The following is an 18,495-nucleotide window of genomic DNA, read 5'->3' as shown; positions in this document are numbered from 1 at the left end:
GCTCAAATCAAACAGGAATATTCATAGCACCACAGAGACATAGTGTTTACAGTTTTCAAGACAATTTACCTACGAATAATTTATAGTTGTCTCTGAATATTAAGCTGGGATAGAAGTATTTTAACACTGATTAATTGAAGCAGCAGTGCAGGAGTCATTTATTACACTGATATTTGATCTATGATTGAGTATATATATCTACAGCTGTGAGTGAAACCAACACCCAGTTACTGACAAACAGCATGCCATCCTTCACTCCATTTTAATATCACAAGTTACAGTCGTCTCTTCCTGTTTTGGATGGTGACATCACCATGTCTGAATGCCACTTTGTTCCTATGGTCACAGTGATTTGAAAAATTCTCACCTCATCCATCTAGTATGTGTTTCGCAGGCGCCGGACGTCAGTGACCCACATTATGTTTTAAAATATATCTCAATACACTGCAAAAAAGTGTCTAGATATGAATGAAGTCCCTCCTCCAATGTAAGTCTATGGTTTTTTCAGGTGAAAATGGTACAGCAACACACATGATTGCAAACTAAATAACACACACACACACACTGTATGCTAATGATCAAACACTCTCTCTCTCTGAACGCGAGTTTCATTTCACAAATGCTCAACTGAACTACAGGATGTGAGATCAAGTAACCATGGCAACCTGATGCACAAAGCAAAGTTGATGGTCGTGTTGGGGTGTTTGAGTAATTTAACACACAAATGAGTGTCATAAACTCTTTAACACAAAGACAGAAACACACAAACACACAATGGTTGCGTAAAACAATCAGACAATCAGCTCATAAACACACACAAGAATCAAAAGAATCAAATCTATGGAGACTGATGTAACAACACACTTCTTTTAAAATGTGCAGGAATGCACAAACAAATGACACAGAATATTAAAAGAACAACAAAACAGAATTAAAATATCAATTCAATATCAAACAAGAGTTTACTTTTGTCAGGTTGTGTGTTTAGTATTAGTCTGATGCTCTTAACAGACCATAAAGACATCAGTTTTACATTCCGTTTACAGCACAATGTAAAAACAACACACACACACACACATATTTACACTGTAAAAATATCTTGTTGTTTAAACTTAAAAAAGTTAGTGTTCGTGCTACTTTAAAAAGTTAAGTTGTCAACTTAAGAGGGAAAAGCTCTGAAGGTGTTTTTTAAGATATCCTGTTTCAGTGGCATACCCAAAATTAAAGGCTTATAACTCAACAAAAAACAAGGAGGATCAAGTGTTTGATCTCACTGTAAAGAAGTTTTCACGTTTTAATGATATAGATTATAATACATTCTGAGACTCTCAGCTTAAGAAACTGCTGAAAAATCACAAAAGTATTGAGCCACAAATTTACTTTTTTTCTTATTTTTCTTATTTGACATTACATATCTCCAGGTGTAAATAAGGTGGCTCTGAAAAACTGCTTTTATTTTGTTCCCAATCATGCCAAATGCATCTGATTTTGTGTTGATACAACAAAGAAATCAAAAGAAATAACATTACAAATATAACTTATCAAAGTGTACAAAAACATCTCCAAACAAACAAAACATAATAATCGTTCATAAGAACTAATTACACATGCAAACACAACAATGACTAAAGGTTTGCATAGCATGCAGACATGATTTTAGTAATGAGATTTCACAGAATGAGTTTCATTCTGTGTCATTTGAGTCATCATTGAGTCTGTGTCATGTATTTGGCGCCATCTCCTGGTGGCCATATGTAACATTGTGCTTCATGTGGATTATCTAATGCATCCAATTACCTTGTGTGTGGGCTCGTTTGAAAGATAATCACCTCCTATAAGTAATGGTATTATTATTTTTAGTGAAGTTATAAGCGAAAATGTGGCATATAAGCAACAACATAATTGTCAAAGACATATATTTCGCTATTACACATGACGATGGTGACAATAATCAAACACATAGAGTAAAAGATGGGCTTTGAATTATTGTGACGTCAAATAACTGAAAGTGACAATAAACACAACAACCAACAGCACAAATAAAAGCAGCAAATTGTAAAAAAAATTAAAAGTGGGGGGCCTGGGTAGCTCAGCGAGTATTGACGCTGACTATCACCCCTGGAGTCGCGAGTTCGAATCCAGGGCATGCTGATTGACTCCAGCCAGGACTCCTAAGCAACCAAATTGGCCCGGTTGCTAGGGAGGGTAGAGTCACATGGGGTAACCTCCTCGTGGTCACGATTAGTGGTTCTCGCTCTCAATGGGGCGTGTGGTAAGTTGTGTGTGGATCGTGGAGAGTAGCATGAGCCTCCACATGCTGTGAGTCTCCGCGGTGTCATGCACAACGAGTCAAGTGATAAGATGCGCAGATTGACGGTCTCAGAAGTGGAGGCAACTGAGACTTGTCCTCCGCCACCCGGATTGAGGTGAGTAACCGCGCCACCACGAGGACCTTCTAAGTAGTGGGAATTGGGCATTCCAAATTGGGAGAAACACTGGAATTTGCATAATTTATTCATGCATTCATGCATGCTGGGAAATCGATTATGTGAGTGTGATGTGTGTAGTTCTATTGAGTTAAAAAAAAAATTATTTCAGCTAAATAGTTTTTCTACGTTCAATAACTTATCACAAGGTCAGATAACAAAACTTGGATAATTGAGTTATCTCAACAATCTGGGGCAGTTATTCTAACTACATTTTAAGATATGATAACTAAAAGGCAAAAAAAAAATTTTTGCAGTGTACTAAGCTTACTAAATGAGAACATTTCATATACTTCTATTGTTTTTATATTAAGCTAACTGTAAATACAAGTAGAGACTAACTCTAGTCTCAGCCTTAGATGGCACACTTACAGTTCCTTCATCATCATCATCCCAGGGTAATGATTGGAAGATGAGGTAGCTCTGTTTAGATAAAGTATTTGAGATGAATCGTACATAAATGGACTATAATATTTCCAGGCCATGGGCACTGCCATTGATACAGACTGTGGCGGAATTTGTTGAACGCCACAAATTCAAGCATCTGCTTTGCGAACACGAAAGTGTGATAAACGCCTATTGCTCACAATCACTTTCTCAATCTCGCAAACTCTAATCTGATTGGCTGGCCTTACGTAGCTACCGCGATCAATCTCTCCACCTGGAAATAAAGTCGTGTTTAAAAAGTACCAGCTTAATAAAACAAACACTTTTGAGGATGAAATAATAACTGGATTTGACGTTTGTCAGGTTAGTGACATTAAATCTTTGAAAGATATTCAGGGGCAAATATACTAAACAGTTGCGCTACTTTTGCGTGTGGTATAACAGTGCAAAAACTTGCTTCTTATTCATTAACCATCTGCATTCACCCGCAAGTTGAAGCAGGCACAATCAGCGCTAAAATAGTGTTGCACCTTGAGTATTTATATTAAAGTCATTGTCATTCCTTTCCACACAAACATGCCTCCTTTAACAAAATAAAATCCTAAAAAACATTTCCAAAGGAGGCAAGAACTACTGCTTCTATTTTCTGTGGTGACTGACAGCGTCCTGCAAGGTAAATTCAAATAAAACATTTTCCTTTACCCTCTTTCGTCTATCTTGACCTCTCTCTTGACCTCTCTGTCTCTGTGGTGTGTTTCTGTCTTGTCAACACTTTCTAAAGATATAGCAGTAACACGGGTGTTTCTCTGCAACACTGCAGCTTGTGGCATGCCAAACATTGAGCTACTGCTAAAATTAACCCACCAGTCCGCATGTTATATCAGTTTACAGACCAGACCAGCACTGGCACACATGATATCACTGCATTAAGAGCGCCATATCTATGTGTCAATGTGCATCAGAAGTTTACATTTTATTTGCAGTGTTTGGCGTACATACAGTGGCAAGAAAAAGTATGTGAACCCTTTGGAATTAGCTGGTTTTCTGCATTAATTGGTCATATATTATGATCTCATCTTCATCATAGTCACAAGTATAGACAAGCACAATGTGCTTAAGCTAACAACACACAAACAATTATAATCTTTCATGTCTTAATTGAACACATTCCATTAAACATTCACAGTGCTGTGGAAAAAGTAAGTGAACCCTTGGATTTAATAACTGGTCGATAATCCTTTGGCAGCAATAACCTCAATGAAACGTTTCCGGTAGCTGCGGATTAGACCTGCACAAAGGATTTTTGGACCGTTCTTCCTTACAGAACTGCTTCTGCTCATACATATTCTTAGGATGTCTGGTGTGAATGGCTCTCGAGGTCAATCAACAGCATCTCTATTGGGTTAAGGTGTGGGCTCTGACTGGGACCCTCCAAAAGGTGGATTTTCTTTTTTTAAGCCATTCTGTAGTAGATTTACTTTGATGTTTAGGGTCATTGTCCTGCTGCATCACTCAACTTCTACTGAGCTTCAACTCTGACGTTATCCTGTAGGATATCTTGATAAATTTGGGAATTTATTTTCCCCTCGATGATGGCAAGCGGTCCAGGCTCCCTCCACCGCTCTTCACCATTGGGATGATGTTTTCATGTTGGTTTTCAGTGCCTTTTTTACATCATACATAGTTTGGGTTCTTCCCAAACAATTCAACCTTAGTTTCATCAGTCCCCAAAACATTTTCCCTGTAGCGTTGTGGAGTGTCAAGGTGGTCTTTGGCAAACTTCAGGCATGCAGCAATGTATTTGTTGGAAAGCAGCGGCTTCCTTCATGGTGTCCTGCCATGAACACTATGCCTGTTTAATGTTTTCCATAAAGTAGACTCATGAACAGAGATGTTAACCAGTTCCAATGATTCTTTCAAGTTTTTAGCTGTCACTCTAGGGTGTGCCCTTTGAGTCATCTTGGCTGGATGGCTAGCATGTCTTAACATGCAGCTAGGTGTTGTTAGTATGTTCCTAGCATATTTTAGCATGTAGCTAGGCATTGCTAGCATGTTTTAACAATGCAGCTAGGTATTGTTAGTATGATGCTAGCATGTTTTAACATGTAGCTATACATTGCTATCATGTTGCTAATTGTTTCTAGCACCTTGCACGTGCAATGTTGCCAAACCCACTTGCGCCTAGACTTAGCGCATACTTGCACGAAAATACCAAAACTTTATAGCCATGCCCACTAACTTTGTGCTTATAACCACTGGCATAGTGCTGCGCTTAGTGCTAGCACTCTTAGAATAGGGCCTTTTAAGTACACAGTCTTGTACATTTGTCTTTTTGTCTGATTTTTAAACACTTTTTGCTTTAAATCAAAGTTTGTAATGTCTGAATCACAATTCACCTCAGAGCTGGTTGGTTCATGGCTTACAACTCTTTTATGAAGGATTTTGAAATCCCTATTGAAAAAATTTATTGGAAAAATACTTCCGGCTGAAAAGGCGAATGAGTTCTGTTGCGATCGATTCACATAATTTCAGAGTGTGTGCTGCATTTGATGAAGAACTTTTTTGACTGTTAATAAACAGTTCTTTATGTATGAAGATGTGTGTGTTGGAGACTCACCGATACACGCGTGAACACGGACACTCAGCTGAGTGCGTAAGATCACACTGTGTTTCTTCCCCCTCCTGAGAGACAGAAAAACAGATGGAGAGAATGAAGCAATGATGCTCATTAAATAAATCAGAAATTATATAAAACAAATACAGTGATACAGCTGAGAGTGAGACACTCACAAATACACATTTGCTTAGCTATCTGAATAAGGACATACAGTACAATAGACTTGTATTGTTTTAATATAAAGCTAATTATAGTCACTACAGACTGCAGAGCTCGATGGTAAAATGTTAACTTTTCTGTACCAAACAATTGTGAAGTTGTTTGCAATAATAGCTGAAAATTGTACAGCTACAATGTAACAGTGAAAGTTCTAAATCCATAAACACACTTTGATTGGAAAATGATGGCATACAATGCAAAACAATACAGATTTGTTTATAATTGTCAACCCATTCTTATTAATGCTTACAAAGCTATACAGCGCCATTCATTTATCCCATAGATTAATTGATTTTCAACGATAACTTATAAGATCTAACGTGAGGTACGAGGTTGTTCATCGATGGTATATGCTTCCGTTGAAGCCATCTGTCTGCATTATTTCAACTTCATTGTTTAAAAATCATGTTTGATAGTGGAATTCATGGTAAAACTACATTACCCATGGTCCAGCTGAGAAAGATTCACCCATCAGAGAACCACAGCCAACGAAACCCACGAAACGTGGCTCGGAGCGACCGTACGATCCCATGAAGCACTGCGAATGACGTAATCGAGTCGGTCTCCCTTCACCCTTATATATGAACTACTTATATATTTGTACATATCGTAATATTTTGCAATAAACGTAAAATATTTTAAAATATATTAAAATATTAAAATATTTTGCCTTAAAACAAAGTTTGTGATGTTGTGTTTCACCTCGGAGTTGGTTGGTTAGTTTCGTTGCTCACAACTCTTTTATGAAGGATTTTATTAAAAGTCTATGGAAGAAATTAATGGGGAAAATACTTCCGGAACCCAGACAGATGAAAAAGTGGGCGGTCACTGTTGCGCTCTAGTACACGTTGTTCTCACAATTTTAATAAAACCTTATCTATGTCAGCTACATAATGTTAACTTGGAAGCAAGTTTAAATCATTAGAATTCACCAAAAAGAATGGTTGATACACCACCAGAAAACCAAATGTTTAAGTCTGCAAGGCACATAAACACAAGACCAATGAATACAAGATTGAGGCTAGTTTAAACACAGCACTGGTTTCAAGTACAGCAAAGAATTCTCCAACACACACACACAAACTCGCACGCACACACACACACTGGGTGCATTCCATTCAGAAGTGATTATCCCTATGCCCTATTCCCTTCCAAGACTTTAACATGCACTGTGCGAGCTTTGGAGGGCTAAAAGTTGTGGGGCTTAACAATAAGAGTAATTCGGAACTCTGTTTAAAGCGATCTTACATACATTTACATTTAGTCATTTAGCAGATGCTTTTATCCAAAGTGACTTCCAAATGAGGAACATAGCAAGCAATTTGTGATACAAAGTTCAGCGACATATACAGTGTTGTACTGCCAAAGCTCTCAAGGTGGCTGGAGTAGTATAGGTGCCAGCGCAGAAGAAAGAGACAGAAGTTTTTTTTTTTGGTGTACAGTAAGTGCAAGTTAGTTCAATAGTAAGTGCAATTAGTGTGGATTGGTTAAATGCTCACGGAACAGATGTGTTTTCAGCTGGTTCTTGAATGTTGAGATGGTATCAGCAGATTGTGTGGATGTTGGAAGTTCATCCCACTACAGAGGAACAGAGATCGTGAAATAGACTTTGAGCCTCTTTTTGTTGGGACCACAAGGCGCTGCTCGGTCATAGACCACAGAGAGTGAGTTGGAGCATGGACCTGAAGAAGTGAACTGAAGTAAGAGGGTGCGGTTCCATTGGCTGTCCTGAAAGCCAGAGTCAAAGCCTTGAATTTGATGCGGGCAGCTACAGTTAGCCAATGGAGTAAAATCAAGAGTGGAGTGAGATGAACCCTTTTTGGCTGATTGAAGACCAGATGGGCAGCTGCACTCTGGACCATCTGCAGAGGCTTAATTGTGTTAGCTGGAAGGCCAGCCAACAGAGCATTGCAGTAGTCCAGTCTTGAAATGACCAGAGCTTGGACCAGGAGCTGTGCAGCATATTCAGACAGAAAAGGTCTGATTTTCCTGATGTTGTAGAGCGCAAATCTGCAAGACCGGGCGGTTGATGAGATGTGGGCAGTAAAATTAAGCTGGTCATCTACCACCACTCCCAGGTTCCAAGCTGTTCTGTTTGGTGTTAGTGTAGTTGAACCAAGATGAATAGTGAGGTTGTGGTCAACAGATGGGTTGGCTGGGATCATGAGGAGTTTTGTCTTGGCAAGTTTGAGCTGAAGGTGGCGTTTCTTCATCCAGGCTGAAATATCCGAGAGGCAGGCAGAGATACGAGCTGAGACAGTAGGGTCATCAGGCTGGAACGACAGGTAGAGCTGCGTATCATTTGCATAGCAGTGGTAGGAAAATCCATGTGCCTCAATGACCGTTCAGAGTGATGTTGTGTACATCGAGAAGAGGAGGGGTCCAAGCACTGATCCTTGAGGAACCCCAGTGTTCAGCTGGTGTGTCTTGGACACCTCTCCTCTCCAGGAGACTTTGAAAGATCTGCCAGTAAGATGTGATTCAAACCATCCAAGCGCAGTTCCTGTGATACCCAGGTCAGAGAGGGTGGACAGGATTATCTTGTGGTTCACTGTGTCGAAGGCAGCAGACAAGTCAAGGAGGATGAGGACAAATGATTTGGAGTTAGCTCTCGCCAGTCGCTGGGTTTCAGCTACTGACAAGAGGGCAGTCTCTGTTGAGTATCCTTTTTTGATGCCAGACTGATGTCTGTTGAGTAGGTTGTTCTGTGATAGAAAAGCAGACAACTGGTTGAACACGACCCTCTCAAGAGTTTTAGACAGGAAGGGTAGGAGACAGACTGGCCTGTAGTTGTCAACTACTGTGGGGTTATGTGTTGTTTTTTGAGCAGTGGGGTTACTCGAGCCTGCTTTAATGTATTGGGAAAGTTTCCTGTTGTGAGAGATGTGTTGATAATGTGTGTGAGTGCGGGTAAGATTGATGGAGAGGCAGCTTGCATAAGATGGGAGGGGATAGGATCAAGTGGACAGGTGTTAGGACAGTTAGAAAGAAGCACTTTGGAGACCTCAGTCTCGGAGAGAGGGGAAAAATAGGAGAACAGAGGATGGGATGTTGGAAGAGAGTGGCTGTGTTAGGTGTAGAGAACTGGCTGTTGATGCTCACTACCTTGTCAGTAAAAAATGTGGCAATGTCATCAGCAGTCAGAGAAGTAGTAGGATGTGGTGGAGGAGGATAGAGAAGAGATGAGAAAGTTGAAAACAGTTTACGTGAATCTAAAGTGTAACTGATCTTATTCTGGTAATAATCTATTTTAGCACTAGAAACACTGGCAGAAAAAGAGGAAAGAAGTGATTGATAGTTGCTCAGATCCACAGGGTCTTTTGACTTGTGCCATTTTCTCTCCACATCCCTCAGCTCGGTGCGGTGTTAACGAAGTGTCTCTGACAGCCGAGGCTGGAGGATGTGGCACGTGCTGGCCTGGAGGTAAGAGGGCAGACACTTACAGCATGACTATCATGACTGTTCTCCCTTCAAAGTGCCCTTCAGAGGGTGATTTATCCCATTTGAAACAAAGGGATGCAGGCACACACAGACATGCACTCGCACGCACACACACGCACTCACACACACACACACACACACACACGCACAAACACACACACACACACACACATGTTGGTGCAGCTATCATTATTAGGACTCTCCATAGACATTGAGATTTTTATACTGTACAAACTATAGATTCTATCCCCTAACCCTAACCCTACCCCTAAACCTAACCCTCACAAAAAACTTTCTGCATTTTTACATTTTCAAAACAACATTGTTTAGTATGTTTATTAAGTGATTTGAATTATGGGGACACTAGAAATGTCCTCATAAACCACATTTATAGCATAATACCCTTGTAATTACCAGTTTATAACCTAAAATAGTCCTCGTAAACCAATTAAACCTGCCCACACACACACACACACACACACACACACACTCACAAACACACACACACACACAAACAAAACACACAGACACACACACCATGTTATTTGTAGTAAAACCATAAAAAACACACAATTATGATTATTATTACCATAGTTTTCATTTCCCTGTATTATTACTATGGTTTTACTACAAATATCATGGTTAAAATATGGTTACTGTAGTAAAACCATGGTAAATGTATAGTGAGGGCACGCAAAACTATTTCAGAAAAAAATTCTCACCCTGTCCTCTAAGGGGCTCTGTAGATATCTACCATCTAAAACACAGAAAATCTTGTTTTTACAAAGTTACAAGTTTTGTGTGAAATTGTGAGTAAATATAATGCTACATAAAAGTTCATAATTTTTTTGGTTAATTCATTTATATGTCTTTTACTATTATATTAACCCTGTAAAGCCTGTCATATGAAAGAACTGTCAAAACACTCGATTTTTTTGACATTAAACTGTTTATAGTACCAAGTGTTTCCCCTAGGATGTTTTTCAGCAGTGGTGCTGTTGTGCGTGCATCCACAAGCCAGCAACACCGGACCCGTATTAACACGTGTTGGTCAAAGAATAGATTAAAACAGGGGTGTCAAACTCAATTTCAGCCTGGGCCACATCAGGGTTTATTTGCGCCCTCAAAGGGCCCATTAAAAATGTGGCACCAGCACCTGCTTTGGTAGCACCCATGCAAATAATTTTACATTTTATGTGCATTGAAATGCCTTCTTATCTCTGTTTTCTTTGTCAGTGTCGCTTAGAATGTGGGGCTGTATGTTTTAAACTAGTTTCATTACCGAGACGTAAGATTTTTGCAACAGACATTTCTGTACCGCATTTAAACGGGTTTCCCAATCCTTGCCACGCATCTCACTGGTTCACAAGCGCATTTAAAATAGTCTGTATGGTTGAGACCAGTCTGCGAATTACCGCACCTGCTCTGCCCTCGCGCTGCTATGATTAAGCCATGTTGATAATTGATCCGTGTAGCGCTGTTTCATTACGCTTTTGAAGCGAGCAAAATGCGCTCCAAAACATACAGATGACAGGGGAAGGGTCATTAATATTCACAAGGAAAGCGCTAACTGGTTGTTCAGTGAAACGTTGCAATCCCCTGCCATCCTACATTTCAAAATGAGCTCGCGGGCCACTTGAAATGAAGCGAGTTTGACACGTGTTGTTATGCGGTAACGACACTGTAAGTGCGTGTATTTGTGTGTGTGGTGGGGTCCCTTTCGCAGTTTTGAAAGCACACAGCTGACTGGGGCTGGCAAGCGTTATGTTGCGTCAAGAATATTAAATGAACATGTGAAATCCCAACAGTGGCACTCATAATTCAGCAGTGAAGCAGCACCGCTGCAAAATGCATATAGGGGAAACACTGTGGTACTATTAGACAAACTATGATTAGAAAAACTCATATTTGATATATTAGCCTTTAAAAGGTCATTATCCTATTGAGGCCCAGCCATTCATTTGTGTGTAGGACATTTGTTATGTAAGTTTTTCTACAGTGGTAAATCTTGGGGTATTATCAGAGAACTCTCTGGGCTTTTCAGAGATACCAAATGTTCGAGAATTTGGCCATGACAGCTTCCTCTCCTTGCTTTATAAATATGGATTGAAATGTATCACAGTATCAAATACAATATGAATAAAATAAAAATGTTTTTTATCAAATGTATTTTATGTACCAAACTCCATATTAACATTTAAAAAAGGGACATTTAAAAAAAAAAAATCGCTGGGTCTCAGGAACTTAAATTGCAAACTTAAATATTTGGATTTATGTGATTATTAAACATCGTTGTCGTGAATTCTGCTGATTTCACCAAAACTCAAAAAAAATGTACTTACACTATTGTCAGTTTTATTCAATTTTCTCATGTTTATAATACTCAAAAATATCATGTAACCAATGGAACTTAAATTAACTGCGTTGATCCAACAAAAAAAGTCTCTTGCGAGCTTTACTTAATACATGTGCGTATGGATAACATGAATATATTTAGTTTGGTTAACTGAAACTGGGCAGACGATTTCTAGTTCCCAGCATGCTTTGTACAGGACTCAACAGGGAGAGTAAATAATAAAATTATGTATTTTATTTTTATGTGTCTTTGTGCAAGATGAATATTAAGGGTGAGACTTGTGTTTAATGTTATGTTATTTTGTGAATTAGAAGAGTTTCTGTTATATTGTAGTTTTGGGGGTTAACATTATGGTGAAGAGTGGAGCTTGAGCTAATGATGAGGACCAACACATTTTGAGTATTCTACATATTGCTTTGTCCGTCGAGCGATCGCTGTGCAAACTATAGCATAATGACCAAGTTACACTCAGTAGTGCTTCCCATTAGCATTTGTTTAGCATGCTAAAATTTCCTGTCACTAGCTAGCATATCACGCTAGAGTTTCATTAGTTATTTTGACATGTTACATTGTTTTGGGGGTTTACCAGATTTAGTTAGGTTTCCTCTACTTGAAGTATGTAAGTTGAAATTACATAGTAATTTTAATTTAAGAAAACTAATTTCAAACATGTGGAACCACTGTCCATAATTGAATCAAGTCAGCCAAAGAGTTATTTTTTTACGTAAAGGTAACATGATCTATTTTACCTAACCCTTATTGTATAGTTAATTATACATAACACATATCATGGCCTACATGTACATACATGTGAGTATATGTATGTGTGTGTGTATGTATATATATTTGCATTGGATGCCATAATTTTCCAGCAAAGCCAGTTTTCAGTAAAGAAAACTTAACATTTAATAAAAAATATACATATTATTCCTGTCTCATTTACATGTATAAATGTACACATATACACATTGTTGAGCCCTATAACACTTATTTAATATATTTAAACAGTATTTGAAAACAAAAAACTTCAGTGTCAAAGCCAGAAGCTGGGTGCTGAAACAACAGAGAAACGTGTCGCAACGGTCAAAGACATCTGCTAGAGCATGTTTTCATAGAAAGAAAGAAAAAAAAAACAGTGCAGAACAGTCTCTTAGTCTAGCAGCCTACAAACAAAATAACTGATGCCCCCGACTCATTCAAACTAATTTAACTCCATGACACATGGAAAATAACTCCAAGCCCACCGCACAGATCACAGGATCACCCTAAAACAACCACTGTCTGTCACATAGAGATGTGAGATGTTTCGTCAAACGTCTGACACCAATCTCTTTATAAGTACACACCAGTGATTCCCTTCTCCACCAGCCTAATGGCACTTTATATGGTCATATCAAACAAGACTTGCTGGTTCTTCATAAAATAATAAAAAATAGCTTGATGTACCATCATCAGCAGAGTTGGATCTAAATAGCACATGTCAATCTCTCTCCTGCTTATCTAGTGAATACAGTTACTGGCTATAATTCTCATTTTTCATGTTTTATGATGGGTAAAAGCCCTGTACCATACAGTAAACTGAGTGGACAGAGAGAGGAACATAGTGACTGACCTATAACAGAGCGAGAGAGAAACACAGGCCTTATTTCACTTCAGCTCTTCATTCTTTCCATTAACTCACCGTTCCCAGAAAACTTGTCCAAAAGATGCAAGAAACAAGATGAAGATGCATGTCTCACTGAACTGATTTAAAAGCCCTCCAGAACCTTCTAGAGATTCCATAAACTGTCTGATCCACAACTTCCAAATATTTCCACAGATTCTGTCAACTTTCCCTTCTGTACACAAACCGAAAACTGCTCCGCTGATTGACAATCACTCTCTTGATAGGTGTTTTGTTATGACACCTGTTACAAATTTTTTGTTGTTGTTGTTTTTTTATTTTTATATAATTACAGTAAAGACAGAATATTTGACTCTGTTGAATTATTGAAAATGAATGAACACCAGAGGTGAAACTTTCCTTTGTTTCATGGCCACATTATCACCTCATAGTGTGCATTATTTTACAATAATTAATTGGCCCAGAGTCAATTATCCCTTCTGTAAAGTTAGTGCAAGTATGTTTGAACAGCAGGTGTAGAGACACGTCTGTACTGCAGTGAACAACAGTCTGATCTACATTAACATGAGCTTCACATGGAGAAAAAATAAATCACATGAGTGCACTTAGAATACCATTAACTCCTCCCTACATCTGTGCGTGTGTGTGTGTGTGTGTGTGTGTGTGTGTGTGTGTGAGTAAATGTGTTCAGGTGATGTGGTTGAGCTGCTGTCACACTGCAGTGTACAGCTGTGCTTTTATCACACACATTCCTGCACATGAGTGTGTAGTATATAGTGGAACATTATAGAGTATGCAGTATAGTGTGGTGAAGAATAGAGTATGTAGTATAGTATGTGTAGTATTGTGTGTAGTATAGAGTATTCAGTATAGTGTGATGAAGAATAGAGTATGTTGTATAGTATGTGTAGTATTGTGTGTAGTACAAGTATGCAGTATAGAGTATGTAGTATATAGTGGCACATTATAGAGTATGTAGTATAGTGTGGTGAAGAATAGAGTATGTTGTATAGTATGTGTAGTATTGTGTGTAGTACAAGTATGCAGTATAGAGTATTCAGTATAGTGTGATGAGGAATAGAGTATGTTGTATAGTATGTGTAGAATTGTGTGTAGTACATGTATGCAGTATAGAATATGTAGTATATAGTGGCACATTATAGAGTATGCAGTATAGTGTGGTGAAGAATAGAGTATGTAGTATAGTATGTGTAGTATTGTGTGTAGTACAAGTATGCAGTATAGAGTGTGTAGTATATAGTGGCACATTATAGAGTATGCAGTATAGTGTGGTGAAGAATAGAGTATGTAGTATAGTATGTGTAGTACTGTGTGTAGTACAAGTATGCAGTAAAGAGTATGTAGTATATAGTGGTGCATTATAGAGTATGGAGTATAGTGTGGTGAAGAATAGAATATGCAATATAGCGTATGTAGTACATAGCGGAGAAGAAAAAGTATGTAGTATAGCACGTGTAGTATAGAGTATGTGGTATAGAGTATGTAGTATATAGTGGCACATTATAGAGTATGCAGTATAGTGTGGTGAATCATAGAGTATGTTGTATTGTATGTGTAGTACTGTGTGTAGTACAAGTATGCAGTATAGAGTGTGTAGTATATAGTGGCACATTATAGAGTATGCAGTATAATGTGGTGAAGAATAGAGTATGTAGTATAGTATGTGTAGTATTGTGTGTAGTATAGAGTATTCAGTATAGTGTGGTGAAGAATAGAGTATGTCGTATAGAATGTGTAGTATTGTGTGTAGTACATGTATGCAGTATAGAGTATGTAGTATATAGTGGCACATTATAGAGTATGTAGTATTGTGTGGTGAAGAATAGAGTATGTTGTATAGGATGTGTAGTATTGTGTGTAGTACAAGTATGCAGTATAGAGTATGTAGTATATAGTGGCACATTATAGAGTATGTAGTATAGTGTGGTGAAGAATAGAGTATATTGTATAGTATGTGTAGTATTGTGTGTAGTATAGAGTATACAGTATAGTGTGGTGAAGAATAGAGTATGTTGTATAGTATGTGTAGTATTGTGTGTAGTACATGTATGCAGTATAGAGTATGTAGTATATAGTGGCACATTATAGAGTATGTAGTATAGTGTGGTGAAGAATAGAGTATATTGTATAGTATGTGTAGTATTGTGTGTAGTACAAGTATTCAGTATAGAGTATGCAGTATAGTGTGGTGAAGAATAGAGTATGTTGTATAGTATGTGTAGTACTGTTTGTAGTACAAGTATGCAGTATAGAGTATGTAGTATATAGTGGCACATTATAGAGTATGCAGTATAGTGTGGTGAAGAATAGAGTATGTTGTATAGTATGTGTGGTATTGTGTGTAGTACAAGTATGCAGTATAGAGTGTGTAGTATATAGTGGCGCATTATAGAGTATGGAGTATAGTGTGGCGAAGAATAGAGTATGTTGAATAGTATGTGTAGTATTGTGTGTAGTATAGAGTATACAGTATAGTGTGGTGAAGAACAGAGTATGTTGTATAGGATGTGTAGTATTGTGTGTAGTACATGTATGCAGTATAGAGTATGTAGTATATAGTGGCACATTATAGAGTATGTAGTATAGTGTGGTGAAGAATAGAGTATGTTGTATAGTATGTGTAGTATTGTGTGTAGTACAAGTATGCAGTATAGAGTGTGTAGTATATAGTGGCACATTATAGAGTATGTAGTATAGTGTGGCGAAGAATAGAGTATGTTGAATAGTATGTGTAGTATTGTGTGTAGTATAGAGTATTCAGTATAGTGTGGTGAAGAATAGAGTATGTTGTATAGGATGTGTAGTATTGTGTGTAGTACATGTATGCAGTATAGAGTATGTAGTATATAGTGGCACATTATAGAGTATGTAGTATAGTGTGGTGAAGAATAGAGTATGTTGTATAGTATGTGTAGTATTGTGTGTAGTACAAGTATGCAGTATAGAGTGTGTAGTATATAATGGCACATTATAGAGTATGCAGTATAGTGTGGTGAAGAATAGAGTATGTAGTATAGTATGTGTAGTATTGTGTGTAGTATAGAGTATACAGTATAGTGTGGTGAAGAATAGAGTATGTTGTATAGTATGTGTAGTATTGTGTGTAGTACAAGTATGCAGTATAGAGTGTGTAGTATATAATGGCACATTATAGAGTATGCAGTATAGTGTGGTGAAGAATAGAGTATGTAGTATAGTATGTGTAGTATTGTGTGTAGTATAGAGTATACAGTATAGTGTGGTGAAGAATAGAGTATGTCGTATAGAATGTGTAGTATTGTGTGTAGTACATGTATGCAGTATAGAGTATGTAGTATATAGTGGCACATTATAGAGTATGTAGTATAGTGTGGTGAAGAATAGAGTATATTGTATAGTATGTATAGTATTGTGTGTAGTACAAGTATGCAGTATAGAGTATGCAGTATAGTGTGGTGAAGAATAGAGTATGTTGTATAGTATGTGTAGTATTGTGTGTAGTACAATTATGCAGTATAGAGTATGTAGTATATAGTGGCACATTATAGAGTATGCAGTATAGTGTGGTGAAGAATAGAGTAAGTTGTATAGTATGTGTAGTATTGTGTGTAGTACATGTATGCAGTATAGAGTATGTAGTATATAGTGGCACATTATAGAGTATGTAGTATAGTGTGGTGAAGAATAGAGTATATTGTATAGTATGTGTAGTATTGTGTGTAGTACAAGTATGCAGTATAGAGTATGCAGTATAGTGTGGTGAAGAATAGAGTATGTTGTATAGTATGTGTAGTACTTTTTGTAGTACAAGTATGCAGTATAGAGTATGTATTATATAGTGGCACAATATAGAGTATGCAGTCTAGTGTGGTGAAGAATAGAGTATGTTGTATATTATGTGTGGTATTGTGTGTAGTACAAGTATGCAGTATAGAGTGTGTAGTATATAGTGGCGCATTATGGAGTATGGAGTATAGTGTGGTGAAAAATAGAATATGCAGTATAGTGTATGTAGTACATAGTGGAGAAGAAAAAAGTATGTAGTATAGTATGTGTAGTATAGAGTATGCAGTATAGAGTATGTAGTACATAGTGGTGAAGAAAAAAGTACGTACTATAGTATGTGTAGTATTGTGTGTAGTATATAGTGGTGAAGAAAATAGTATGTAGTATAGTATGTGTGGTATAGAATATGTAGTATAGAGTATGTAGTACATAGTGGTGGAGAAAAAAGTATGTAGTATTGTATGTGTAGTATTGTGTTTAGTACAGAGATTGCAGTACAGAATGTGTAGTATATAGTGGTGCATTATAGAGTATGGAGTATAGTGTGGTGAAGAATAGAATATGCAGTATAGAGTATGTAGTACATAGTGGTGAAGAACAAAGTATGTAGTATAGTACATGTAGTATAGAGTATATAGTACATAGTGGTGCAGTATAGAATATGCAGTATAGAGTGTAGTATATAGTGGTGCAGTATAGAGTATGCAGTATAGAGTGTGTAGTATATAGTGGTGCAGTATAAAGTATGCAGTATATAGTGTGTAGTATATAGAGTTGTGCAGAATAGAGTATGCAGTATAGAGTGTGTAGTATATAGTGGTGCAGTATAGAGTATGCAGTATATAGTGTGTAGTATATAGAGTTGTGCAGTATAGAGTATGCAGTATAGAGTGTGTAGTATATAGTGGTGCAGTATAGAGTATGCAGTATATAGTGTGTAGTATACAGAGTTGTGCAGTATAGCGTATGCAGTATAGAGTGTGTAGTATATAGTGGTGCAGTATACAGTATGCAGTATAGAGTGAGTAGTATATAGAGTTGTGCAGTATAGAGTGTGTAGTATATAGTGGTGCAGTAGAGTATGCAGTATAGTGTGGTGTAGTATAGAGCCTTAAGTATCCCTACAGCACCTTCAGTAATGCTCAAGTATCCCTTCATCAACACAAACTAAAAATGTGTACCAAAGGCTAAATATAATTTAACGTGATCATTAATATTGTAACATCCCTGGAGTACTAAATGAAAAGACAAAGTTGCTGGTTGTATTAATTTTTATGAATGGCTTAGATATTTTAGATATTTTTACCCAACCCTAATCCACAAAGCAAATTTGGTTCATGTACCCCCTGAAAAAAGAATCTTCAAAGAAAATGCACAGAAAAGTTTGCTTTTATTCACTATTCTTTAAGTGTTAAACAGGCACGTCTCATCTGTTCAAGGTCCGTAGTGCTCATAAAATGATAACGTGAAGCGCCACTGAACCTGGATACACGCATATACTCTGACCATGATTGGTTCTATATACAGCTGTGAGTCAGCATTCTCAATCCTAAACATCATCAAATCAATCCGCACACAT

General features: G+C 37.5%; 1 protein-coding gene across 4 annotated transcripts in view; it reads right to left on the bottom strand.

Moving 5' to 3' along the window:
• Nucleotides 1-18,495, bottom strand: part of LOC127425091 (FH1/FH2 domain-containing protein 3-like) — an 81,321-nt gene that overhangs the window by 45,014 nt on the left and 17,812 nt on the right. For all 4 annotated transcript variants that reach the window (XM_051670738.1, XM_051670737.1, XM_051670739.1 and 1 more), the window contains exon 3: nucleotides 5,491-5,555. In XM_051670738.1, coding sequence (XP_051526698.1) covers nucleotides 5,491-5,555 — 65 coding nt within the window. The remainder of the gene's footprint in view (nucleotides 1-5,490; nucleotides 5,556-18,495) is intronic.

This window comes from Myxocyprinus asiaticus, chromosome 34, assembly GCF_019703515.2.
Source record: "Myxocyprinus asiaticus isolate MX2 ecotype Aquarium Trade chromosome 34, UBuf_Myxa_2, whole genome shotgun sequence".
NCBI classification, from domain to species: Eukaryota; Metazoa; Chordata; class Actinopteri; order Cypriniformes; family Catostomidae; genus Myxocyprinus; species Myxocyprinus asiaticus.
The sequence above is the reverse complement of the archived record's forward strand: the minus strand, read 5'-3'. Positions and strand labels throughout refer to the sequence as shown.